We start from the raw sequence: 24,508 nt of genomic DNA, 5'->3' as shown, positions 1-24,508 counted from the left end.
TGCCAGATAACTCGAAATCAGTGCTCGACCTCAGTCTCCAGGGCGGCTCTCAGGGCTGACTCGTTGCGGGGGGTGAAGGTGACCTTGTAGGAGCCTGGGGTGATAATCAGGTTGGTCAAATCAGCAGCGCCGGTGATGGGATCGGTGTCGATCTTGTCTGTTGACGACAGCTCAAAGCTGGCCAACATGCGGAGGAAGGTGATGTACAGTTCGCGGTTGGCCAGCATGGTTCCGGCACACATGCGGTAGCCCATGCCGTAGGTGAACATGGGTGCTTCGGGGTTCTCCAGCCAGCGCTCGGGGCGGAAGACCTCGGGATCATGCCATAGGTCGCCATCTGAGGAAATGTTAGTTTTGTGTTTCTGAATACATTCGCTTCCCAATCAGGGACGAAAGACTCACCCATGTTGCAAGCCCAAGAGTTCAAGAAGACGACGGTGCCCTTGGGTACCAGCTTGCCCTCGTACATGAACTCCTTGTTCGTGGCACGAGGCAATGAGAGGCGAAGGACAGTGAAGAATCTGAGTAAGAGAGTTAGTCGACGTCACAGGTTGTCAAGAATGCCACGTCTGAATCATACCTCAAGCATTCGCGAACCAAAGCGCGGAGGTAGGGAATAGTCTGGTCATCATGCGCATCGCACAAAGGGTTTCCCTCGTCGTACGTCTTCCTAATCGCCTCAAAAGCCTTTTGTTGAATCTCGGGGTGCGTCGCCAAGAACCCAATACCCCACGTCGATACCGCAGTAAACGTCTCGAAGCCGGCAGACAGCATGGTGAGACTGATCGATGTCAGCTCGACGTTGTTAAGCTTAGCCTCCTCATCGAGCATAACGTTGGCCTGGATACACGGCTCATGCGTTCCGTTGCGGATCTTCTCCTCCAGGTCGCCGTTGAGCTTGGACAGATACTTGTCGCGGCGGATTCTCATCTCAACGGCGTGGCGCTTCCCGGCCGAGAAGGGGTTGTAGCGGAGGAGGGGGATGTAGTCCTGCATGTTGTCCGTGACGCTCCTCGTGCGGCTGATCTCGCCCTCGACCGTCGTGATTTCCTTGAACAGTCCGTCGTCGTGGCTAGGGAATCGCATGCCCCAGTTCAGCGTGACTGCCAGTGACAAGCTGAGTCTCTGAACGAGGGGAAGCGGGTCGATGGTGACTTTGCCTGCCTTGCCGTAGTTGAGAGCGTCCTTGAGGAAATCTCTTGTCTCGAGGTCCAGGTGGGGGATGTAAGTCTCAATGGATGGGCGGTTGAGGGCGGATGCTGCTCCCTTTCTCCTCCTCTTGAGAGACTCATTGTAGGGGGATGTGCCAATAGTGGTGCCAGCAGTGTTGGCAACAATCTAGAGCACAAATGTTAGGGATTTCAATTCTGATCTGATTAGACAATGGAACATACCTTGTGGAAAGTGTAGAGCTCCGGTCGTGAAGCAGTTGCTTGCGAGTTGTTTCCAAACATGACCTTGGCCGCAGCAGCAGTGTTCACAACCAAAACAGGCAGGTTGCCCAGCTGGACCTGATAAACGGCACCATACTGCTTGGCCCAGTCCTTGTATACCTGCGAGGCATTGCCGCCAAGCTGGTGCAGGTTCCCTATAACGGGGAGTCCCTTCGGGCCATGCCAAGCAGGTAGACGAGCTTTCGATCTGACGACTTCGTTTGCGATGAAGTAAACCAATACCGCGACCCCCAAAAATTTGGCGAGGAACTCGGTCGGTCGGTGGGTTGCCTCGTGGACGAGGCCTTGTACGAGTTCTGCGACGAGCATGATGGGCAGGATGTACAGAGCGCAGACTGTAATTGCTGATTGAGGTCGTTGACTTTGTTGGTTCTGATGACAACGACAGACTAGACGAGCAAAATCATTTATAATGTAAGATAACTCATTGGGCGGAAATCTCACATTAGGATTCACAGTTCCCCGCGATTCGTCCTGTCCTTGGCCTGAGCCAAATCGCGGGGTCCCGAGACGATGGTTTGGTGTCGGAATAGCAGTTCCAAATTCCGCCCCCGCGTCCCGGTGTCGCGCGGAGGCCGCACAGGTCACACTATGACGTGGGGTTTGAGTAGTTGGAGGTGGAGAGATGCGGGCATTGATCGGAATCATCCTCTGTAGTGAATATGGTATTATGCCTTCCGCATAATTGGGGCAAGTTGCGAGTTGAGGGGCTTGGAGAGAAGTTGTCGTGAATTAGCCTAGGTCCTGAGCAGCCATCGCCAGCTTCAGGCTCTCGAGCCGATTCCCATGTCCTCCAATCTCCTCATCAACAGAAAGACGCGACGCTTGCTCATTTTGTCGCGGTGACCCCTTTGTTGATCAACTTTTGCAAACATCATGCATATTAAAGAGGCCGAGATAGACAAGAGTCGACAAATGCAGCAGTTTTCACGTAATTATGGTCCAAGTGGATGGCTAAAAGTTGAATCGCTCATATTACATCATGTCATTTCATAGCATATCTACAAATAAATGTGACACATCCATGGAGGCGTTCATATCGTCCACGAGAAACGCATCTTCGGGACCTCTCTCTGGGTCGAGGCCGTCTCCGTCGGTACCCAAAACGGGTAAAGGAATCCCAAAGTCTCCCCCGCCATCAATCGAGTTGAAAAAGTCATTCAGCTCCTGCGCCATCTGAGCCTCGGTGAAAGGCTCACCCGAACCTGATGGCCATGTATCAAGCTCTGGGCCGCGCAACCCATCATCTGCACCTGTCGGCACGCTTCCAGGTGGAATGTCCATCCCTCCAGATGAGGTGGGTGGTGTAACCAGCGCGTTGCCCTGCTGCGTACTAGGCTCTCTGGCCTCCCTAGACTGAGGAGCATTCAATCCTAGCTTTCGCCACGCGAGCCGTAGGTCGCTTATTCTCCTCCAGAGTCGGCTTGAGACGTAGGATCTGGCGCTGAGACCTCTGATCAAGTCTAGTGCGGTGTGGAACTCATCGCGGACCGAAGCGCCATGCTCTGTTGGCGACAGCGCCACGACTAGGAAGATGACTCCGAGAGCGGAGACAAGGAAATGGTTGAAACACATTTGTTGGTTCTGATAGATGTCTGTTAATTGATTAAGAGAGTCGAGCATCTGGATGGTGTCCTTGGCTAGGTTGACGAGTGACTGGACCTTGGACTTGTTTGACTTGAGACTAGATGTTGAGTGCAAGAACGGTTGAAGAAGAAGAATCTTCATCTGGTTGGCTCTCAGATGAAGCAAGACTTGCAGCCGTTGAAGACCTCTAGATGTCGTAGAGTTCGTATTGGGACTGGCCGTCTGCTCATTCGAAGATAGCCTCAAGTCTTCTGGAAGGTCTTCATACCATTGGTCAATGCGGTACAGCAGGTAGGAGATCTCGTCATCTCTGATGGCGCCAGTTGCTCTTGCTGAGTTGTACGATGTCGCCCAAACCTTGTCGCCAATTCGGCTGTACTCAACCATGGCTCTGAGATACGGAACATCTTGATCCTGCAGTTAAGAAGGTCAATAAATATCTCCCTCGCAATTGTAGCAGAGTCGTGACTGAGTGTTGTGTAACTCACAGGTTCTGGTAATTGCTGGTCAACATCGAAGTTATGCATCACAAAGGGCAATCCTGCGCCAAAGCCCCAACGCCGGTCCAGTGTATAGACACACCAGAATAGCCGCATGGCCATCTTGCGTTTCCCAGCATCCTTGAAGGTTTTGCTGATGGTTGCTGACTGATGAAGGCCCATTTCCAAACACCATCGGGCAACAATGCCGACAAGTCTCCAAGCTTGCAAATCATCGCCAGTCATAAAGCTATAAACAGCCTGGAGGTCTATTATTAGTACTCTTGTACACTTTAACCCAATCATAGGTGACACATACTAGTAAGATGTAGAGCATAGTCGACTTGATGCTCGCCGATTCCCACAACTTATCGTGTGATGATTTCCTCACATCGAGGAATAGGGACCTGCCAAGTTGACTTGAGCCTCCAGCTTCTACAGTCAAGGCTGTTGATAGCACCATCTTCACCAAGCTTAGATCCTGAGGGTCGATAATTGTCGGCCCTGGGATTGCGGCAAAGGCAAACCCAAGGCGAGAACCGCTGTTCATGGCATGGTAAAGGCTTCGAACTCGTTCGATCAGCCACCCAATGTCGAGGAAGGGGTACTGAATGCCAATCTCTTCTTCATACACATTGCATAACCGTACAGCTTCCTCTTCGTTGATTAGCCACAGAGGATCTATTGACCCGACGTCTAACCCAAAGGCTGTTTGGATGGATGGTGAAGGTGGACGGGTTGGATTGACAGATCCGGGCATCCCGCCGGACTCGTGATCGGCGGTGCCGATACCCCGTGCCCGTAGATGTGTTCTTGCAAGACTGATGTTGAAGGTGTAACTGGCGGATGGTTGAGGCTCGTCTTGGCTAGTGGAGGATTCAACATCTACGACAATGGGGTCCGGTTGAAGTGCTGGGTCCACTACTTGATCATCCGGATTACCCAATGGGACCGGGAGATCTTGGAGCACTGTTGGTGCAACCTCAGAATGGAGAGGGCTTGACTGGGTTTCCGACGGCTGCTGGGACTGGTGCCGTCGTAACTGATCCAGGCCTCCTTGCAGAGAAGCCACTTGGTCCCTTAGAGACTGGATAGCTTGTGCATCGGTATCACTAAGTAACAGGTTAGTCAACAAATTACCGTGTCTATCTCAAGCTGTATACGTACGCGCTATTCCCTCTGTCTTTGCGTGGTTTCTTCGAGGCCGGGTATGCGCCTAAGGCTATTAGTCTTCCTCGCTCTGCATCGGCAATGGGAGGAATAGATCAACCTACAGGTCAATGCCTGACGAGCGCAACGGAAACAAGGGCTCTTGCCATTACACTTGCTCTTTCGTTTCCGGCACTCAAAGCTGCAAGGTTTTCGAAACGTAATCAGTATAGGCCAACTACCAACGTCTGCTTACGTCGGAATCCCGAAGATGGGTCTTCTTACCAGGCCTTGGAAATGTATTTCCCTCGAGTGGTCCGGGTCTTTGGGGCACTCGGAATTCCGCTCTTCTGAGAACCGGGGGATCCGGCTTGCGGGCCGTCGCCGCCGCCGACCGAGCTGGGAGATTCTGGAGAATCCATGTTCCAATTGAAAAGTAAAGAGTAATAGCACGTGATCTCCTTCCGCTCTCTTCTCTTCTTCGTTCTTTTTTCTGGGACCTGCTTCTTTGAGCGAAGCAGTCGAATGATAATCGAACGATAAAAGAGGTCGAGAGAAAAGGGGCGGAATTTGAGAGGTAGGGTTTCCGGGGGGTTTTGAAGGATCTTGGCTGGACATTAACCCCCGCCACCCCGCAAACTTAAGCCGCTAGATCTCTGGGGTAGAGTGGCATTCAGTGGGGGTTGATCACTATCCGTCAAAGCCGGCGTCACACCCGAAATCCTTCCCGGGATGCGTTCGACATTTGACTAATTGGGAGTCTTTGATTGATCACTCGTTCTCCAACACTTGCTTCCCCAGGAATACAAGATGAAGTACTGACTCAGAAATGGTAGTCACTTCACTGGACGGCCGTATGGGTATGGAGATAAGAGTAGGAACCTACCTGACTCGGTTGCTAGCCGGACTAAGCTTGGAAGGGATAGATAGTCCTGAGCTAAATATTTGCGGAATGGCGGCGTCCGCAGGGTTTCACATCACAATTATTGCAGCTTGAAAGTCGAAATAGAGCTCTCATCATAGGTCGATATTCCTCAAGATACAATCTCACTGAGAATAACAGTCATATATGATGTCTATCACTGGGAAAGTTACACATCCGATTAGATGCATGTTTCGTAGGTAGATCGATCATGTAGCAACTGCCCGTTCCAACAAAGATGGGAAGAGCTTGCAAGTGATGTGCGCATGCAACTTTCTGTACCATATGTGACTGCTAGGATCTTTCCAAAATATTTGACCCTCGTCAAAACCATCGAGATCTGGATTTCTTCACAGGCGCGGATCGGAGGTTCTTCTAATGATCGAATGCTACCGGCGTCCAAAATGCCTCTGTTTGAGGTGGGATGGCGGGGCTAGCGGCGGAATTTCCGGCGGTTCCTCACTCACAAATCGAGGGCGGAACTCGGAAAGAGTTCCACTATGACACTGGTCGGTGTGTTTCACTTTCAATGTTGTCTAGGAGAGATATTTCTCGTGGAGAACATAGGCGACACCATTCTCCAATCTCATGCAATATATAGGTATGGATGAAAAAATGGTATTTGAATGTGTTTACATTTCAGCTGGTTTGCGCCCACGATTGTATCGTACAAAGGGTGCAGTGAATATCGATGCTGGCCGTATCTAAGGTTCCGCTTCTAGACTCCGAATGCCACCAACCGCAAATCAAAGTTGGCCCAAGCGTCTTGATCTTCTTTCTATAATATCTTCCTGATTGTAGCGATATCAAATGATCGAGTTCTCCCTGGATCAAAACATTTTTCGTCAGTATGCGTTCAATCGATGAGATTACATGCGTTGTCCGGGGTCTTTCCTGGTTTGGCCAGGTTCTTCAGTCATTCGGCAGAACACCAGTAGTTGCACGGCGGGGGAGGGGATGTTGAAACGGCTTTTCGGAGTACACGACACACTTATGCGAAGAATGAAGAATTGCTCAATATGAAAAGCATACTAACCGCAAATAAGCAAGTCAATACTGGGACGGCTTACCATTAGCATTTAGATGGAAGACCAATGCGGAGGGTATCCAGATTCTTATTGATTGGCTCATCATGACTGCGAGGCTTACTTCCCGGACACAGGTAAATCCTGGGCTAAGATCGATTACTCCTGGAACGCCAAGACCTGGATGAACCCCCTCGTTCGGGGCGAGAACACTGAGTTCAGTCGGAATACCATCCGACTGATATATTAACGACCTGCCTCCGACATTGTTCGTCAAGTCAGCACCAAGAAGCTACGGTCTTGTCAATGCGCGTGATGTTGAAGATATCTAGCGGAATAATTCTATCGTGCCCATGACGAACTCGTCTTCCCATCTCATCTTACCCGGGTGTCTCTGGCGACCTTATGCTATCTTGTTACATAGATATCGTTCAGCCTAGATCGATATTTTGGCGGCTCCTTGTTTACCCACGACTTCTATAGACCGATTTGCTAGCAACATTTAGCATGGCGATGATGCCTTCTCTGATGGTTCAGACTTGCGTTGAATTCGGTTGATCGGGGCAAAGCAAACCGAGCGCTTGTTCAAATACACGAGGATCCAATTCTTATTGCAACTCGTGGACACATCACCCCATCTCGTCAGACCAACTCTCCAATCTCAAAACGCGGGGTCGACATTTCCACATAGGTTTCTTTCATTTTGTCACCAGCGACATCGATTCGAAGTCGGATATTCTCACGAAATGAGTCTTTTGTCATCGTTTGCGGCGGACTCCGCATGGCCGCTGTGGGATAGCGAACCCATCGATGGGGCATTCAAACTCGACCTTCCACAAGGAACTATCGATCAAGGAGTTGTCAAAGCAGTTTCAAGACCATGGTTATTTGGATACAAACCAACAGCGAAGTCAAACGGACGCGCGGTGCTCATTCTGGGTGGTGGCGGCTACATCGAGCTCATGGTGGGCCGTGAAGGTGTCGCCGTCGCACGCTGGCTCGCTTCTCTCGGTTTCGAGGCCTTTGTACTTGTGCACCGATTCCCGACAGCAGAAACAGGACCCCAAGCCCCTGTCGACGATGCCAGACAGGCGTTGCGTCTGATCGAAGAGAAGGCGGCGCCAGCGAGGTTAGCGTTGTGCGGTCTCTCCTCCGGCGGCCACCTTGCGTCCGCGCTGCTGGCCGAGTACCCGGCTTCGTGGGCGTCTTCTTCCGGGGCACCGGTGCCGAAGCCGGAGTTCGCCATCATTGGATACGGACCTATCTCTACCAATGCCAAGGGGCACACCATAATTCCCAATAAGGCACCCCTCGAGCCGCCGGCGAAGCAGGAGCTTTACGATGTTGTCATCCCCGATCAGCAAATTTCGCGCCCGGCACCGCCAACCTTTATTGTGTATTCTGCCAGCGATCCCGTGGTGCCTGTGGTGAACGCATACCGGCTTGCGCAGGGGTTGCAGGCAGCGGAGGGGTCTGTCGAGCTCCACGTTTTTGCTGACGCGCCCCACGGCTTCGCTTTGGACACTGAAGGGTTGCCGGTCTCAAAATGGCCCTCAATGGCCGAGGAGTGGTTACGGCAGAGAGGATATCTGGCATATATATTTGAGAAGTAGTGTGGTAGTACAATGTCAAACTTTACGGTACATTTATACTACTTACCTACTTGTTGTACATAAAGCTTGCAGAGGATCAAACCGCCTGATGAGACGAACATACGACAAACTCAATGGGCTCCTGCTGTAAATGAAGACCCCGTCCGCTAAATCAAGTTGCATCAGGCACCCAATTAGCCCCCAACCGCCACATCAGCCATCGAAGGATCATGCAGTCATCTTTAAGCGCCCGTTTCGCGCCAAATATTTCGCAACTGCCACCACAGATACTATTAGCTGAAGTCGAAATGTCGGAAACTAATGCAAGGCTCCCGGGGGTTGCCCCTACGTTGACACACATAACACAAGGGTCTCTCAGTATTGAGGCGCTCATAGGCCCATCATCATATGGAGAAAGTAGCCCGCCCTGAGAATTTTTGCCTGGAGGCTAGAGAAGCTTGAATGAAATATAGACACTTCGGTCACCCGACTGTAACAGGCGATCACCGAAATTCTGATCTTGCTTGCCTCAATCAGGCTCCGCCGCTCTTAACAGTATAATGCCATACCTTGACCTTCGTTCAACTTGAGAAAGAGAGGAACTTTCTGGAGAAGAACGCTTTCGCATCCATTGATTTCATGGCAGCGCCTTGACCCCCACTACTCCCAAAATGGCGCCTAGGTCGGAGTATTCGCGGTCTTCGACAAATACCCGCAGTCTGTTCGATGATGACTTCACGGAGAACAACAAGAACGCTTTCATCGTTGGAACGCATCCACTTCTTCAACGGGATGTAGAGCTTGATAGCTTCCTAGCGAAAAAATCCGTGAGCGGCGTGGACAGAAGCGCAGACGACACTACCAATCACACAGCAACATGGTGTCCAACATGGCTTCGGTCAGGGACATTGTTGGCGTTCGCCGCTTTGTTCCTTCTCTTCGGCGCCTCTCTCATTGTCATGTTTCAATTTTCCCAGCAAAATAGTGGTCTGGTCACCACACGGCAGAGCCTCGTTTACCTTTGGCGATTTGGCCCAACAGCAAGTAAGAGAAAACTGTGAAGACTTTGTGTCAAGATAGGCTGACATTCAATAAATCAAGTCCTCACTCTGTTGTCCATTTTTTGGTCAAGAGTCGAGTTACAGGCCATCCGCTATATGCCTTGGATCGCTTACCGCGACAACCCATCGATGAGCAGGGGCGGGTATTCTCTTGACTACACAGCAATGCTGTCGCCTTCGATTCTTTATCAATCCCTGCGGAGAAGACACTTCCTTGTCTTCATCATCGCCGTTGTGTCTCTTTTCATCAAGATTCAGATTATTCTTGCCCCTAGTTTGTACAGTCTGGTCAGCTTCCAAGCTGAACAACTCGTCGATGTTCATGTGCTCGACTCGTTCAATGTCAGTACTCCAGCGATGTCAAACAGAGAGACTAGTGCATACTACATTGCAAAGGCTCTGCAGAATTTCGAAATGAAGCTACCATTTGGGGTCACAAAGGAAGGGGCCTATCAGACGTTCTCGTTTCGTCAGGGCTCCGGGCGAGGAACAGAAACGGAACCGATCACAGTCACTGTCGATGGGTACTTTGCAGAGATGAAATGTCTGAAGCTTAGTAACTACTCGCATACGGACCTCAAGGAAACAGGTCCCGCCAGGAGCTATTACGCCTTCAACGCCAGTCTTTTGTTCGAGGGCTGCGATCAGCCTGTCCCAGTAACTACGGATCGAATGATGTGGATCAATTCCAATCCGAACAAGACGACATTACAGAGCAGTTGGAATGTCAACAACCTCCTTAATGAGCCAAAGCCGTGCTCAAACCTTCCACAACAACACAACCAGTCTTTGTACTACGCAACTCGCATTGGACCGTCAGCAAAGAATACATCTCACCCTGATGTTCTTAATTTTGCTGCGATTTTGTGCTCCTCGACGGCCTGGACAACCCCGGTGGAGATAGTTGACGATGGTGTGAGCCCGAATATGACGGTCATACCGGGCGGGTCCAGAAGAACGGTCAACGCGGACCTCTGGTCATTGTTGGGGAGCTCCATCCCTGAAACAGTCGGTCTATGGGCTGGCTCAGGGACCGGTACAATCTTTGGGCCGATCATTACAGGTTTCCAGTTCAACGGAAAGGGAACGAACAATGATACTGATCCATCACTATTCACTAATGATGTCCTTTACGACGCGGTCATGAACACGAGCAGTATCTTGAGCCCTTTGATCGGCCACTATCGTTTGCGAGAAGAAGGCGATTCCCAAACAACTGGAACAACAATCGCCACCATCGAAAGGCTGACAGTCAACCAGTGGGTCTCGCTGTCGATGACAGCGCTATTCTTCCTGCTTGCTGTTTTGACCGTAATAGTTCTGCTTCGCTACCGAAAGAGGATGTCAGTATGGCACAGAGATCCTGCTACAATTCTCGGAAGCATGCTTTTCTTCCGCGACAACATGGATCTGTCAAACAGCATCATGGCTTCTCAGTCGCGTAGTCTCGACAATGAGTGGAGCTCTTGTGAATTCACTCCCTTGGTACTGAGGACATGGACACGAGTGCCGATCTCTGTCCTGATTTTTGGAATCATCGGTGGGCTATACTACACTTTAGGTGTATCGAAATCACAAGAGGGGCTTGCCTCTATAAATGCCGATGGTTATTTGCATCTGCTGTGGACATCTGTTCCAGCACTGGTAATGCTTTGTGTTGCTCTGTATGTCGGCTGCTGTGACTTCGCATACCGAGGTTTGGCAACGCTTTCAAGCCTTTCTCTGCGACCGTGTAGTGCAAGACTTCTCGATATGTCATTCCTCGACATGATGGGTCTAAGGGCATTATACTGGTCGGTCCGAAAGCGTGTTTGGGCTGTCACCCTCTCACAGTTGCTAACCTTCCTCTGCGCATTTCTGACAACTCTAGCTTCGGTTATGTTCACCGTAAACCCAGTACCTAGCTCTACGAACGTCCAGCTACGACAGACAACATGGTTCGGATCACGTCAGATGACGTTGAACAATGCCGGATCCTTCGCAGCAACGCGAGACTCGTTGAGCAGCCTTGTCCTGCGTAAGGGTGACGGAGCTTTGACATACCCACGGAACACCTACGACGATCTCGTTTTCCCGGTTCTTGACGGACTACAAGGAACAGAGGTTTCGCCAAATATTTCCATCCAGCTCAGCGCTCCGGCTGCCACATTGGCCCCTACCTGCGTCCAGTTGCCCGCCAGCACCTACAACATCACATTCCGGAACTACACCGAGGAGGACAAATTCTTCGAGGTCCTTATGGTCGAGTCGTTTGATTGTCCTAATGGAAATCGAGCGAAGCTTCCGGGAATCATCTCCATGAGCACCGCTACGAATAGGCTAGGCCGCTCATACTTTTCGGACATTCTTGAATCACCAGGAAACACGTATTCCATCAACGGCCTTTGTAAGCTAGGCATAAACGTGAGCGCTCCTGATTACATATACTCCCCATATCGATTCCAAACTTACGTTTGGGGAGAGTTCAACAAAGACAAAAACGATCTTGACCATCTCTCCATCTGGAGATGTAACTACACGTGGGTCGAGACGAGTACCAAGGTCTCATTATCCATGGAGTCGGACGGCATATACATTCTCGACCCCGAAAAGCCGCCGGAACCCGATCTATCAACTACGAAACTCTGGGATCCTCCATTTGACGTTCCTCACTTCGACTTTCAGTTCATCAACTTCCAAGCGGGTGACGCATTCCCAACTGTTAGCCTCAACGACCCGCTCGCTGGTTCAATGGAGAGGCAATTCACAGTCTTGATAGAGCCATACGGCCAACTACCACTCAGCGCATTGGGAGACCCTAGCCAGGAATCCAACGTTCTCGATGGCCTGAAACACAACTTGGGCTTCATTGGTGCCCAACTCGCCAACTTAGAGAATCGCTTTGGCGTCACTGAAAATTCCAGAAATCGCCCTCCACCTGCTAATGGTCTCCCATTGCTTGAAGCAACCATTGTAGACAGAAGCAAACGACGTTTAGTCCAGAACCCCACTATCACATATATCTTGATGGCGGTACTGGGCTTAGTGGCTCTGTGTGACATAATGGCAGTACTCTCTGCCGCTACGAGGCATCTTAGTGGAATCCCGCGGTTGTTCGATATGGAAGTGAAAGGGTTGGCGCCAGATGGTTTCCATAGCATGGCGTCCATGGTCAACCTGCTTCAAGGCTCAAATGCACCAAGTCACCTACCACAGAGTGTTCATTTACTGTCCAAGGGCGACCTCTACAGTCGTGTGGACGATTTGAGCTTCAGAATGGGCTGCTTTCAGAGAACCCGAGGTCAAACTAGGCATTTCACTGTTGGAGTACTGGGTGATGAAGAGTTCGTGTATTTGCACGGGGGTAAGGGCATCAGGGATACAATATGAAAGCTTTGGTTGGCCAAATGAAAATGGGCCAGAATCTTGAAAAGACCTTCGTCTGTCAGTAGCCAGTTTGCAGGCATGTGGGAAACTTCATCTTAGTACCTTGAAGGTTGACAAATCGTCATATTCAGCACCGTAATCCAGGGTATGTCGGTATCGCATTCTTCAAAGGCGCGGAAGGCCTACAAAAGAGAAGAGTGAAGACTTGTTCGAGCTTTTGGAACACTAAGTATTCAGAATTTCAGACGGTCCGTGAAGAAAATATCATGGCATTATGAGAGCACGTCTCAGCAGTCCAGTCCTCCAGTTAACAGTGACTCATGATATGATATGGTTTGAATTCTCCAACGTCCCTAAGCAGATTGGGCCAATGTTTCTTGTGGTTGATTGTCGTCGCCTCCCATCACCCTGCCGTGCCTATCACCGGCGATCAATGCGAACGGATCAACCCCTTCGGCAGCACGGCACCGGGCCGCACATACTGCTGCTGTCTTCGGTGTCGGGTTTACGTATCTCAGCACTTGTTTCATCCCATCTTTACCCTGAATGCGAATGGATTACTCACTTTGACCAGTTTCCAGCAGGGAACTGCTTCTGTCGGCCTCCCATCTAGCTCGTGTCAGCCTCGGTCGGACGTCAATTGAAAGCTTAGTGGTTTCCCATTTCTACAGGTTTTGAAACACCACACGAAACCATGCGAGCCCCGACACTCTGATACGAATACTATTCAGCCCCAATTACATCCTCAAGTAGGGGACCTTCTGTGTGCCAGATCCTTGATCTGTGCTGCAGCGGTGATTTGGATTTGTTGGTGTGTCTTCATGTCAGAAACTGCAATCCCAAAGTATCGCTGCTGGATATTTGTCCATTTACATCGTCGCGAAGGCACCAACTTTACGATTACATCTACAACTTTCACCCTTCATATCGGTAGTAGTCCGGTCGGTCCTGGAAGCCAGACATTCCTGCGTGCTGGCCACAACACCGAAGTCGCCACTAGTCGCATCACTTATCACCGGAACGTCTATTCACTACCGTCAAGATGGCGATCGCAGAGCAGGGCATGGTCATGATCGTGGTGGGGGCGATATTGATGTTTCTCAACACCTTCTTCGTCGGTCTACGCCTGTATACTCGGATCTTCATCACAAAGCATGTCCGACCCAACGACTACCTACTACTTACAGCTCTGGTTCGTACTCTGATTTGCGGTGTATGCATTCGCTCTATCTAATACTATGCTTGCAGGCCGCTTTTGCAGCTCTTTACGCTCTCTTGGTCCTAGGTGTTCAAGGTGGAATTGGCGGCAGCATTCTCCAGGCGACACTCCCTGGCATCGCCAGTTCTCTCAAAGTACTCTTTTTCCTGGAAATTATTTACGTGGTACTCACCTCGGCAATGAAAGGAAGCATTGCTTTGACCTTCATTCGACTATCGCGCTCGAGGATCCTGACTTCTCTGTTCTGGGTATCGATTGGCCTGGACGTGGCCATCAGCCTTGCTTTCATCATCTACTTGTTGGTCCAGTGCCAGCCGATTGATTTCGCATGGAGATTGCTGGATGCGAACGCAAAGGGGCACTGCCTGCCTCTCACGGGTCAGCTCTATATGGGATATGCGCTGTCTATCGTGACGGCGACCCTGGATGGTCTTTTGATGGTTTCACCATGGATCATGATGAGAGGCCGCGGCCTGAACTCAAGATTGAAGATGTACATTTACGGCATCTTCGGCTTGGGAATACTGTAAGTTTTATTTCGAGGTGATTGGAAGGCCTTTGCTAATAGGGAGACTAGCGCGACAATCGCAAACATCATCCGCCTTGTGGCACTGGTCAAACTCAAGGGGTCAAGCGACCAGCTTCGTATGTGTTGATAACTCCACTCTGGGTTCCGAATGCTAACAACAGTACAGTCGACGCTGCACCCGTATTCAACTGGTCCGCCATCGAGGTCAGCATTGGCATCATCATTGCCGGATTGATCGAACTCGGCCCGCTTGCCGCCAAGTACAATATCAAGGGTTTCGAGTCCTACGCTGGCGACGACACTGTCATGCTCACAAAGCCAATTACTCACGAGTCAAGGGTGGACGACTACGAGATGGAAACAAGAAAAATGTAAATTGAAGAAACGCACCTAGGATGTCAAAGGTCAAGAAAGGGGCTGGCAATGGAAAGTCATAGGGCAGTGTTCTCTGGCAGAATGCTCTTTGACTACCACGCCTAGAAACAGGATGCAGACCCAAAGAAGACGGTCTTTAGCTTCTCACTAATGATGAATGTTATCATGGTCTTAATAATGCAATAGTTCAAAACCTTCCCGTCTCAACATGTGGATGCAAGACATGCACTACAGTCTGATCGGACCTTTCCCTTCGTCGACAGCATCGCATTCGTTTAGAGAACTGAATCAGGGAATTCTGGTGCGGTCTGCTCTTGCAAGGCTCTCGTGCACGCATCCGTCTTGGTACAAATACTTGGTCAATTCTATCTCAGGCTAGTATAGTCGGAAAAAGTCGCCTACACACAAAAAACTAGAGTGCACAGTAATTTGTCACACGGTATAAGGACTATTAGGCATGCCATCACCCTTCTCAAATCCAGCTAAAACCGGAGGTTCCAGGCAGTCACTCTCAATTCCGTAAGACTATTGGCGAGATCAACGAGCGACGGATGCGGCGCGGAACAAGGCTGTGTCGTCTTACGATTGGGGGGCGGGGCGACTTGACAAGACTCACACCGGACACATTCCCAAAGTGGAATTCCTTCACTTTTGGATGCATCGAGCCGATGACTTCGTTCGTAGGAACACCAATAAGGAGTCTCTCCGCCACACCCAAATGTTCCTTCTCGTCACTTCTGTATCTTGTTGGTTTGGAAGTTTCTCAAAAGTTGACAAGTATCAGCCCTACTGGGCTGGCTGACATTGCCCAAAATGGCGTCAAGATACATGGCTGTGAAATGGCCGTATGACCTTGAAAAGAGGCACCATCAAGACAAAAGGATTAGCCCCCAGAATCAGCCCGACCGAGTATGGAAGATGGCGGATATCAGTCTCCTCGATGGAAAACATATAAATCGAAGAGCATTCTCGCCTCGCATTCAACTTACAGAGACACTGGGCGTCGCAAATCAATCTATTCTTTCACTAAAGCTTGTCTTTACCTAGACTGGCTATCAAACTTCTTGCCTCTTTCAAAAGATTGTGCTCAAAAGCCTCGAGGAGTTTCTCTTTGAAATGCGCAACTACGAAAAGTTCACGAGAGATAGTGATCTCGAATCGGCAAAAGACGAATGTCTTCTATACGAAGACGAAGTTCTGCCAATTCACTTCATAGATCAGGCGGCTATCATTCGTAAAATTGTTTTAAACTATACTTTTCGCTATGACAACGTCCTCGACGCCAGGACGCTTCACGAAAGTCTAATCCAACTTGTGCATACGCCTGGATGGCGTAAGATTTCAGGCCGTCTACGAGCCAATGTAAGTCATGATTTCCATTTTGATATAAAGAACCCGTTGACTTGCCGGTACTGACTGCCATCGTAAAATCTTGCAGAGTGAAGGAAAACTCGAGATCCATGTACCGCGCGTTTTCACCGAGACACGCCCGGCCGTGAGATTTTCCCACGTCGACCACCTCAACACCAACATCGACTCCCATCCTCTTGCTTCGAGGCTGCCCAAAGCAACAGGATCTACACCATCTTTACAAGAAGGCAGCCCAGCCTTCAAGTCTTTCGCTGCGCCCGTTGATCTGCCAAAGAACACCAACCATTACTTGAGGAGTGATGAGCCCTTGCTGTGTCTTCATGTCACATCTTTCGCAGACGCTACACTAGTAGGGCTCACCTATCCACACTCGCTCGCCGATGCCATGGGTATATCAGAGCTACTCAAGGCATGGTCCAATATCATAGTGGGCAAGAGCTATCTGGTGAAGCCTCTTCAGGGCACTTATCGAGATGTGCTTGACAGCGTAGCAACAGACCTCGACAAGGATGTCTCGCAGAGAGAGTTCGCTTTAGAAAGTAAGCAAACTCGTGGCGTTGCTTTGGTTTCCTTCATTGCCCGATATCTATGGGATATCGCGACTCGCCGAACCGTGCAAGCTCGACACATCTATCTGCCCGCCAACTATTTGAGACATCTGCGCCAAGGAGTCGAGCAGGAGTTGAAGGAAACACATGGTGGAGTGGTCCCTTTCGTCAGCGATGGGGATCTCATCACAGCTTGGGGTTCTCGCCTTGTCATGTCGTCACGACCATGGAAGAGGTGCAGTGCAGTAATTTGCAACGTATTCGATATCCGCCGGCGTTTGGAGAATACGTTTGCGCCCGAGGGCCCATACCTGCAGAACCTGATCCTTCCAGCAACGACTGTCCTATCCAGACGGGAGGCTGCCAGCGCCACGACGGCACAGATTGCTCAACATCTGCGCCAAGCCATCACTGAGCAGACTAGCGACGTGCAGACCCGAAGTCTTCTGCGTCTCGCACGTAACTGGTTTGCAGCTCTAGGCACAATGCCCCTGTTTGCGCGGTGGGATTCCCGAGTGATTGCCTGCTCCAACTGGACCAAGGCAAAATTCTTGGATGCCGCCGATATCAGCTCTGCTGCCTCGGGCGACGTTGGCGAACACAAGCCCTGCACTGGGGTGGTGGGGAACTCTGCGGCGGATGCGGCGCAAGATCATGTCAGACCAGTCATGTTCTGGGGCACCACCATGAACGCGGATGACAAAACCCGTGACGCTTTTATGATATATGGCAAGGACGAATCTGGAAATTACTGGGTTCAGGGGTTTTTGAGAAAGGAAAGCTGGGCCCTGATTGAGGAGGAATTTCGACGCTTCGGAAAGGATTCGAAGGAATCTATCTGACTTGGGGTACATCTTATCGGCGTCAGACTGAGCCGCTGTAAGATACGAGCTGGCAAGAAAGTGTGCTAAATAATTCCATGTTCCCACCCCTGCTCAAGTTTTGTTTCCAGCGATTCTTAGGGCTGCATATGCAGGACGTGACTGACAGTTGGAGGAAACACCAACGACATACCCCTTCCTCGGGTTCAACCCGGGAAGAGGAAACTATGCGACGGAGTAGCATCGCAATAGGCCTGGCTGAAGATAAGAGGCGCCGCCAACAGTTGCATAACTGCACATGGGCGGCATAGCTACGGACGTAAACACGGCCGTAAGGCGGCGTCGACCTTCTAGGCTCCTATCAGCTCGTAGCCCCCACGCGCTGTTCCCATGACCAGGGAAGTAAGAAAAAATTTGACATGTTCACATTTCGGGAGGCAATTCGCCCGCCGGAATTGGCATTCCCAAACTATCAAGTCGAAGCAGGCCACCAGACGCCTCCGAAGTCCAAAGAGGCCACATGCGTTCGCCTTTGCCTGGCGCTCTGGCAGCCTGTCTTTAGTAGGTCGGGTGTCCTGTATAAAACTCTGGCGGGTGGCTGAAGTATCTCTTTCTCTAAGCGAATGACCTCCAATGAAACTCAGGAATTCGAGCCTTGCAAATACTTCGGTTCCCGTACTGTGTACATCAAGAGCCCATGGCTCAACCGTTTCCACAAGTAGAGTTTCTCCGTGCTATTGATTGAAATAAGTATGACTCTTTCGTTGCCTCCGTTCACGGTTTTTGACGGCGACTGGGGCACTCCTCCGATACGGTTTGGACACTCGGCCTAGCCTATTGAGATGTAGAAAACTACCTCGTCAGAGTGACTCTTTCACTTTAACGACTAGTGAGGTAGACGATAATACCCAGCCAGACTTCAATGGGATTATGGTAGAGTCAGATCAGAGGTCTCCCTACGGTATTCCAAGGGGAATGACGCAGATCTTTGCCTTGTTCTGGTAAACGGTACTTGGATCATGCAGAATTCTGACTCTGCGCCGGCGAGGACTGGATCCGATACGCCGGTACTCAATAACACATTTTCCAAGATGCCCTGCGGTAACTGGGCATCCGTGCACATCCATTCCGACCAGACGTTGAAGAGTTGAGACAGTGAGATCGACAACTCTGGGAATGGGTGTCTCAACGCATTCGGCAGAGCTAATCCCCAGATCGCCAAGATCTGCCAAATCTTCAGGGATTCTGTGAACCCCAGCCTACTGTAAAAAGAAAGCTGCAGGCCGAATGCGTTATTCTTGAGTCTTAGTGCCGACAACTTTGACAACTATGGAAGCAATACCAAAAGTAGAATCTAACGACTAATACCGCTTGGGGCACTCAGAGCTTTCTAAACATCTATCACTTCTCATCGAACTCTAGATGTGTCTCAATTGGTTTATACCCTCAGCTGAAAAAGAACGCTAGGACGTATTGCCGACATCATCTTGCGATTGAGATTCGGGTTGTACCGTTGTAAGGATACACTTACTTCGCTAAATGATGAGCATGATGGCGGGTTGCAATGGACGAGATCTTCCCGACTGCCCGCCCCTTGCTGTTCGATATAGAGGTGCGCTCAAAATGGAGCCTTCGCGGCTGCATGTAGATCCTTTTCTGAAAGGTGCAAGGATGGAATCATGGATACACCTGCTTGGAATGAGAAGGTGAAGTCAAGTCTTCCTTCGATCCCTGCGCTCTGACGCGCTTCTCAGAGCCGCAATAGATGGAGATCCTACTTGTATGGCTACTAAGGCATGAATGTAGGATTAGTCGAATGGGAAACTGGCATACTCTTATTATCCCTTGCGGTCTTCGATATGATGGTGGTATTGGAAAGTAAACGCCAGCACGTGGAATGAAGGCAAGGGACGTAAGATTTGTTGTTGGGTGGAGTGCGCTTCACCACACGGAATGATGCTGGGATTGAACAATCAGAATGGCTAGAGCGACTGCTATGGATCAATGTAGATCATAGACAACTCCGTCGTTTAGATATTTCTGAGATGGCGAGGAATACTGTCTATGCCGGGGATGGCTTGGATGCCCTCATTCCTTGGGGTCGGAGGAAGACTAGTGAAGCAATTACTGACGATCTCTGAGTTCTTCGACTGGTCATGTGTGGGGATAGCATCTGTTGAACAAGTCTTCTCAAGGTAGGATGAAGTGTATAAAGAGCGTTGCTTGTTCGTCCCGACAAGACTTCTTTTCCCTTCATCATCACACTCAGCAAGCACATCTCATCTGATCATCTTCTCTTCACTCTTCAGTAATCCTCATCCATCTTAATCAGCATCATCTGCCACTTCCAAACTTCGACCTTCAAGTCTACCTCAATCTTCTCAAAATGCAGTTCTCCACCGCCGCCATCACCGCCATTGCCATGGCCCTCACCGTCACCGCCGCTCCTGGCACCACTGCTCCGGTCAAGAGAACCCTCGACACGCTCACCTACGCTGAGGCCCAGAACGTCTGCGGCCAGAACCTCAGCGTCAGCTGCTGCAACCAGGTCAGCGCCGACACCAATGTCAACGACAACTCGGGATCCGGAATCCTCTCCGGCATTCTGGGTGGCGTCCTCGGCAACGGCGGCCTGAAGCTTCTTGATGGATGCTCCTCCATTGGAGCTGGAAGTAAGATTCTCCGATACCAAGTATCTATCTCGAATGCTAACACTCAGCAGTCGCCAACGACCTCTTGAACAGCAAGTGCAAGCAGAATGTTGCCTGCTGCAAGTCCGATGGCAACACCGTGAGTTCCCACTGAGTTAATATGCCGAATTGCAGACTTTAGCTGACTTTTATTTCTTTAGGCTTCCGGTCTCGTTGCTGTCCAGCTTCCTTGCATCCCCATCTCCGGCCTTTTGTAAGGAAGTCCAGAGGCCTCCCTCTTCATATTGATGGGTTTTCGATTATTTGGAACTACGGGACTATTCAGCTAAAAGGCACAATGGAGGATTCGGGGTGTTGTATGAGTTCGAGGCAACAAGATGGGTTCGATTCGCGATCAGGGTTTTACTCTGATAGATAGCTTTCAAAGGCTTTCAAATATACTTATTTGCTTTCAGACCTTTGCCACAAAGAACATCCGGAAAAAGTGAAATGAGGTCTGGGAAAGAGTCCTAGATTCATGCTGGATGGACTATGGATCATGGATGCTATGATGACGAGGTCCAATTTCCATGGTCAAGATGCTTATCAATATCTCAAGCAATCACTAGTGGACTTTTCTTTCCGGACAGCAAAATCATTACTGAGACATACTAGGCTGATGTACCCACAGGTTATCTCAAGCTAGGTAAGATATCAGTACCTCTGGGAGAAATGTCTTACAGGGTATTGTCAGGAGCCACGGACATTTGTTCAAACCGGAGACAACAGCTCTAGACTACACGTCTATTCACTAGAAATGGGACCGATATTTGGTAAAAAAAACAAGAAAAAAAAGAAAGAAAGAAAAAGAGAACCAAGGGAGTAGGTCGAAGAATCATCCGAACGTTTCGTTTTCCAGGTGGCGGTTGCCTGACTAATCGGGTTCGTCGGAATTCCGAAGAGTCCTGTACTTATGCGACGAATGAATACAACCATATTTCTAACTCGAGCGACTTTCAAATTGTATCCGAAGTCCCATGCAAGCTTTGCCGAGTAAGCTCCCGCGAAATTTGCGGGGTGCAGCGCTTGCGGAGGTCGGGACGAGCAACAATGCCGTCGCTAAGGATAGTCGAGTCGATCTTTCAGGAGAGGAGCACGCCTATCTCCTAAGTCCCCGAAAGCGATCATTGTTGCACTGTCTCGTGTTATAAGATGGACTGAGAACCACTACTGATACTGATGGCAGAAGAGATATCAAACACTTGTGCGATACATCAGATATTCAAATCATCCAACTACAACATTTACATCATGAGCCCTTTGAACTCTCAAATCTCCCAAGACAGTTACCATTGGATCTCGAAAGCAATCGATACTTTGGATCCCGAGACAGACTATGAGACTATATGGCGTCTGACATCAAGCTACCAGCTTTCTGACTTCGCCAACAACTTGATCTACACCCTTACCTTCCCCAACTTTGTCATTCCCCTACATGGAGCAGAAGTAGTGTGGCGCTCTGACGGCGGCAAAGTCGTCCATAAAGCCGTCGACAGAGTCGAGAAGACGGAGCACTACAATATGGCATGGTGGTACTACGGCCCCAGTGATCCACGTTGCCGAGATGCCGTTGAGAGAATCAATCAGCTACACGCTGGGCTCGCACGACAGTATCCTGGAAGATTTTCCCACAACGAGGACTACGTCTACACCCTGACCTTCAGCGCCGTGTTGATGCATCGCCTGAGGATACGCCTGGGTCTGTCTGGCTTTACGGAAAAGCAGCAGATTGCTGCTCACCACTTCTGGCGGGATATGGCTCCTCTCTTCAAAGTCGAAGGCAAAGGAACTGTGAAGGACTATCCAGGAGATTTCGATGGGTGTATAGCTTTCTGCGAGGCGTATGAGAATACGCCTCGAGAGTACAACGAGAAAGCTCGCTACATCGGTTTGTCCATCTTCAATCTCTTTGCCTACCGCTATTTCCCACCGGGCCTGCGATGGTTCGGCATGGCGTTTCCGCGAGCGCTTTCTCTGCCAACGACGCTGAGCGCTTTTCGCATCGAGCCGGCAAACCCCTTACTGGCAGCCATAATTATCTTCATCGTGAGAACAGTGTTTCTCGTCACGGAAGTTTTGCTGCCTGATCCCAAAATCCCATTTTTCGAAAGGCTGGAGACACTGCCAGAGATAGAGGCACAAAAGCGGAAAGAGGAGACAAGGGCCTTGGACAAGTCCTATGAGCAATTCATCATGTCTCAGTTGAGCGGTCCCGGCTGTCCGTTTAGCGCAAAGACGCAGTAGATGTCACAAGCTGAAAAATTCCTACCGAGTATCGGCCAGATAGAAACAATGGCTTTGGCACAATTCCTTAATGATCTATCATCTACCAAAATATTGACCATCTAGGTCGCTCTAAGTCCTGATTGTCTCCTTCTTGAGCCAATCTTGCCAACTCTGGTCGGCAAGAATATGTCTAACTCTAGCCTCGAGCCATTCTGTATTTCCCCAGAAGCCCCAAGATGCCTGGAATCGACACCAATCCACCAAGGCAGTCTCCCAGTGTCGCACGAACATATCCCTATCATAATTCTTGGGCCCCTTCCCTGTCGGCTTTTGGCTCAGGAGAGTACTTAGATACTGCTCTAGAATAGTCCTCTCACCCTTATCCATGGCTAGCTGATCCGGTATGTCTTCGTGCTGAGTGAGCATCTCAATGGGGACCGAACAGGTGAAAAGCTTAGCGAGATCGCAGCCGCCAATTCCGAGTCCGGCGTACTGAAAGTCGAAGAAGGCCACCTTGTCGCCAGATTTGGTTGTGAAGAGGTTTTCGGACTTGACGTCGCCGTGGATGTATGTCTCGAACGGCCTGCCAGATGGTGTGAGGAAATCGGCAACTAGCTCGGCAATCGAAGAGGACGAACCCTCGACGGGGTCGCAGAATGCCGAAGACCATTCGGAATAGTCGTCTCTGCAAAGCGATGCGTATTCCTTCCGTCTGGTAGCAAGGTATGTGTAACCTCCATTCAGCCACATCTTGGGCTCCGTAACGCCATTACCAGCCTCCCTCCGTTTCGCCTCTTCAAGCGGGGGCAGCACAAATTGCCCAAGGTCATCCGGCAGCGATGCCCAAGAGCTGCTGTGATACTTTGCCAGCCAGTCCAGTGCAGCATTGACCTGCTTGCGGTTGAGGACCAACCTCTTTTCACCAGCCACGGGAAACTCTGGCCGCAGGTCCGTGATGATGGTGGCGGTGAGACCCTCAAGCTCTTCCTTGCGGGGCTTGTCCTCCATATCTAGAGTGGAAGCGAGGCACTTTGCGACAGCGATATCATCTGATAATCGCGGTGCAATCTCTTGGTAGAAATATTGCTCCACCTCGTAGCTCAACATCTTGCGCAGGTGGCCCTCATCTGTTCCCTTGGCGCGTGGCGGTGAGATGAGTTTGATGATGAGGCGATATGTTCCGTCTTCTTCTGAACGGATAGGTAGCGGCTTTCTGTTCAAGTTGGCAGCACCATTGGTATCGGCAAGCTTTGCAGTGAGGGCACAGATGTGACCGTAGCCTGCCCAGAGAGTTTGAAGCTCAGTGAGGGAGACGAGTTCAAGGCCTAGCCATGAGAGCATGATTTCGGCGACTTGACGAGGCTGCTTGAGAGAAGCCATGGCGATGGAAAATGTGGCTGCCGCAAGTACCAATTGACTGTTGCCGATGCTGATTCCCGTGAATGGTGCCTGAGCGATGAGATGAGTGAAGTTGGATGAGAGTTGATGAGGTTCAGTGAGCGCCACTTCCATTTCGAGAATGTTTCTCAGGTGGGTCCCGATGACTTCGCTCAGTCTCAAGCTGCCACGAACACAGTGAGGAGCAAGGGAGGTTTCGACAGTTGCACGAGTCTGAGAATTCGGAAACTCAAAAAGCCAAGAAGAAAAAAAAAAGAAACCAAAGGCATTCTGGACTCGTCAGCACAGCTGAAAGTAAGTTATCAATCGCCTAATATCTCATGCAAGTCCTGGCTCGGCGTTCATCAGCCGTACCAAGTACCCAGACCATATTAGAGCAGCTGGCGCCACCTGCAGAGGGTAAGTGGAAGAAAATATGAGCACGAACATGTCCCTCGTCACTCATCGTCATCGTGAACTTGCTCGCTCTCACGATCTCACCATAAGACCCCCACTGTTCACCGTTTGACGCATCAGAGTAGTAGAAGAATCAAAAAGCGAAAACCGCGTGCTTAGAGAGCCTGGGATAATTTCAGCAATCTATCCCCGGGCCATCAAGGTGCCTTACAGCCCCACCGCAAGATATTCCTACTAAAGGCGGACTTCAAGACGCCGTCGACAGCTCCCGCATCAACAGCAGATAATCTAAATCTTCAC

At 50.3% G+C, this 24,508-nt stretch overlaps 9 protein-coding genes across 9 annotated transcripts; 6 read left to right on the top strand and 3 right to left on the bottom strand.

Moving 5' to 3' along the window:
- Positions 1 to 17: 17 nt before the first annotated feature.
- On the bottom strand, positions 18 to 1,763 carry HER10_EVM0003502 (cytochrome P450; the record flags this gene model as incomplete). Its single annotated transcript, XM_035473177.1, has 4 exons — positions 18 to 337; positions 403 to 521; positions 581 to 1,338; positions 1,395 to 1,763. 4 exons carry the CDS (start codon positions 1,761 to 1,763, stop codon positions 18 to 20), a joined length of 1,566 nt encoding a protein of 521 aa, XP_035332395.1.
- Positions 1,764 to 2,444: 681 nt separating this feature from the next.
- HER10_EVM0012649 (fungal specific transcription factor domain-containing protein) lies at positions 2,445 to 5,091 on the bottom strand (the record flags this gene model as incomplete). Its single annotated transcript, XM_035482041.1, has 6 exons — positions 2,445 to 3,455; positions 3,530 to 3,781; positions 3,840 to 4,632; positions 4,688 to 4,736; positions 4,795 to 4,871; positions 4,955 to 5,091. 6 exons carry the CDS (start codon positions 5,089 to 5,091, stop codon positions 2,445 to 2,447), a joined length of 2,319 nt encoding a protein of 772 aa, XP_035333536.1.
- Positions 5,092 to 7,426: 2,335 nt separating this feature from the next.
- On the top strand, positions 7,427 to 8,229 carry HER10_EVM0001675 (esterase/lipase; the record flags this gene model as incomplete). Its single annotated transcript, XM_035471415.1, has 2 exons — positions 7,427 to 7,499; positions 7,523 to 8,229. 2 exons carry the CDS (start codon positions 7,427 to 7,429, stop codon positions 8,227 to 8,229), a joined length of 780 nt encoding a protein of 259 aa, XP_035332194.1.
- A 609-nt stretch (positions 8,230 to 8,838) lies between these two features.
- Positions 8,839 to 12,638, top strand: HER10_EVM0000760 (uncharacterized protein; the record flags this gene model as incomplete). Its single annotated transcript, XM_035470528.1, has 2 exons — positions 8,839 to 9,252; positions 9,310 to 12,638. The coding sequence occupies exons 1-2, from the start codon at positions 8,880 to 8,882 to the stop codon at positions 12,636 to 12,638; spliced, it is 3,702 nt and encodes a 1,233-aa protein (XP_035332081.1). The 5' UTR covers positions 8,839 to 8,879.
- A 925-nt stretch (positions 12,639 to 13,563) lies between these two features.
- Positions 13,564 to 14,758, top strand: HER10_EVM0000474 (uncharacterized protein; the record flags this gene model as incomplete). The annotated part of the gene is made up of 4 exons (XM_035470254.1): positions 13,564 to 13,827; positions 13,884 to 14,380; positions 14,432 to 14,499; positions 14,550 to 14,758. The coding sequence occupies exons 1-4, from the start codon at positions 13,678 to 13,680 to the stop codon at positions 14,756 to 14,758; spliced, it is 924 nt and encodes a 307-aa protein (XP_035332043.1). The 5' UTR covers positions 13,564 to 13,677.
- A 940-nt stretch (positions 14,759 to 15,698) lies between these two features.
- On the top strand, positions 15,699 to 17,609 carry HER10_EVM0012632 (BCL5p). Its single transcript, XM_035482025.1, has 2 exons — positions 15,699 to 16,120; positions 16,197 to 17,609. Exons 1-2 carry the CDS (start codon positions 15,875 to 15,877, stop codon positions 17,517 to 17,519), a joined length of 1,569 nt encoding a protein of 522 aa, XP_035333533.1. The 5' UTR covers positions 15,699 to 15,874; the 3' UTR covers positions 17,520 to 17,609.
- Positions 17,610 to 19,764: 2,155 nt separating this feature from the next.
- HER10_EVM0005999 (uncharacterized protein) lies at positions 19,765 to 20,518 on the top strand. Its single transcript, XM_035475597.1, has 3 exons — positions 19,765 to 20,170; positions 20,221 to 20,288; positions 20,350 to 20,518. Exons 1-3 carry the CDS (start codon positions 19,885 to 19,887, stop codon positions 20,404 to 20,406), a joined length of 411 nt encoding a protein of 136 aa, XP_035332712.1. The 5' UTR covers positions 19,765 to 19,884; the 3' UTR covers positions 20,407 to 20,518.
- A 921-nt stretch (positions 20,519 to 21,439) lies between these two features.
- Positions 21,440 to 22,432, top strand: HER10_EVM0012319 (uncharacterized protein; the record flags this gene model as incomplete). Its single annotated transcript, XM_035481716.1, has 2 exons — positions 21,440 to 22,143; positions 22,180 to 22,432. The coding sequence occupies 2 exons, from the start codon at positions 21,440 to 21,442 to the stop codon at positions 22,430 to 22,432; spliced, it is 957 nt and encodes a 318-aa protein (XP_035333494.1).
- A 111-nt stretch (positions 22,433 to 22,543) lies between these two features.
- On the bottom strand, positions 22,544 to 23,926 carry HER10_EVM0012069 (phosphotransferase; the record flags this gene model as incomplete). The annotated part of the gene is made up of 1 exon (XM_035481472.1): positions 22,544 to 23,926. One exon carries the CDS (start codon positions 23,924 to 23,926, stop codon positions 22,544 to 22,546), a length of 1,383 nt encoding a protein of 460 aa, XP_035333459.1.
- Positions 23,927 to 24,508: the final 582 nt, after the last annotated feature.

The sequence above is a fragment of the Colletotrichum scovillei genome (genome assembly GCF_011075155.1).
Source record: "Colletotrichum scovillei strain TJNH1 chromosome Unknown Contig00006, whole genome shotgun sequence".
Lineage (NCBI taxonomy): Eukaryota > Fungi > Ascomycota > Sordariomycetes > Glomerellales > Glomerellaceae > Colletotrichum > Colletotrichum scovillei.
This window is presented reverse-complemented; position numbering and strand designations above follow the sequence as displayed.

Coding starts and splice junctions, on each gene's coding strand:
- HER10_EVM0012632 (XM_035482025.1), top strand. CDS start 15,875: ATGCGCAACTACGAAAAGTTCACGAGAGATAGTGATCTCGAATCGGCA. Junction 16,121..16,196: donor CAGGCCGTCTACGAGCCAAT/GTAAGTCATGAT, acceptor AAAATCTTGCAG/AGTGAAGGAAAACTCGAGAT.
- HER10_EVM0005999 (XM_035475597.1), top strand. CDS start 19,885: ATGCAGTTCTCCACCGCCGCCATCACCGCCATTGCCATGGCCCTCACC. Junction 20,171..20,220: donor CTCCTCCATTGGAGCTGGAA/GTAAGATTCTCC, acceptor AACACTCAGCAG/TCGCCAACGACCTCTTGAAC. Junction 20,289..20,349: donor GCAAGTCCGATGGCAACACC/GTGAGTTCCCAC, acceptor TTATTTCTTTAG/GCTTCCGGTCTCGTTGCTGT.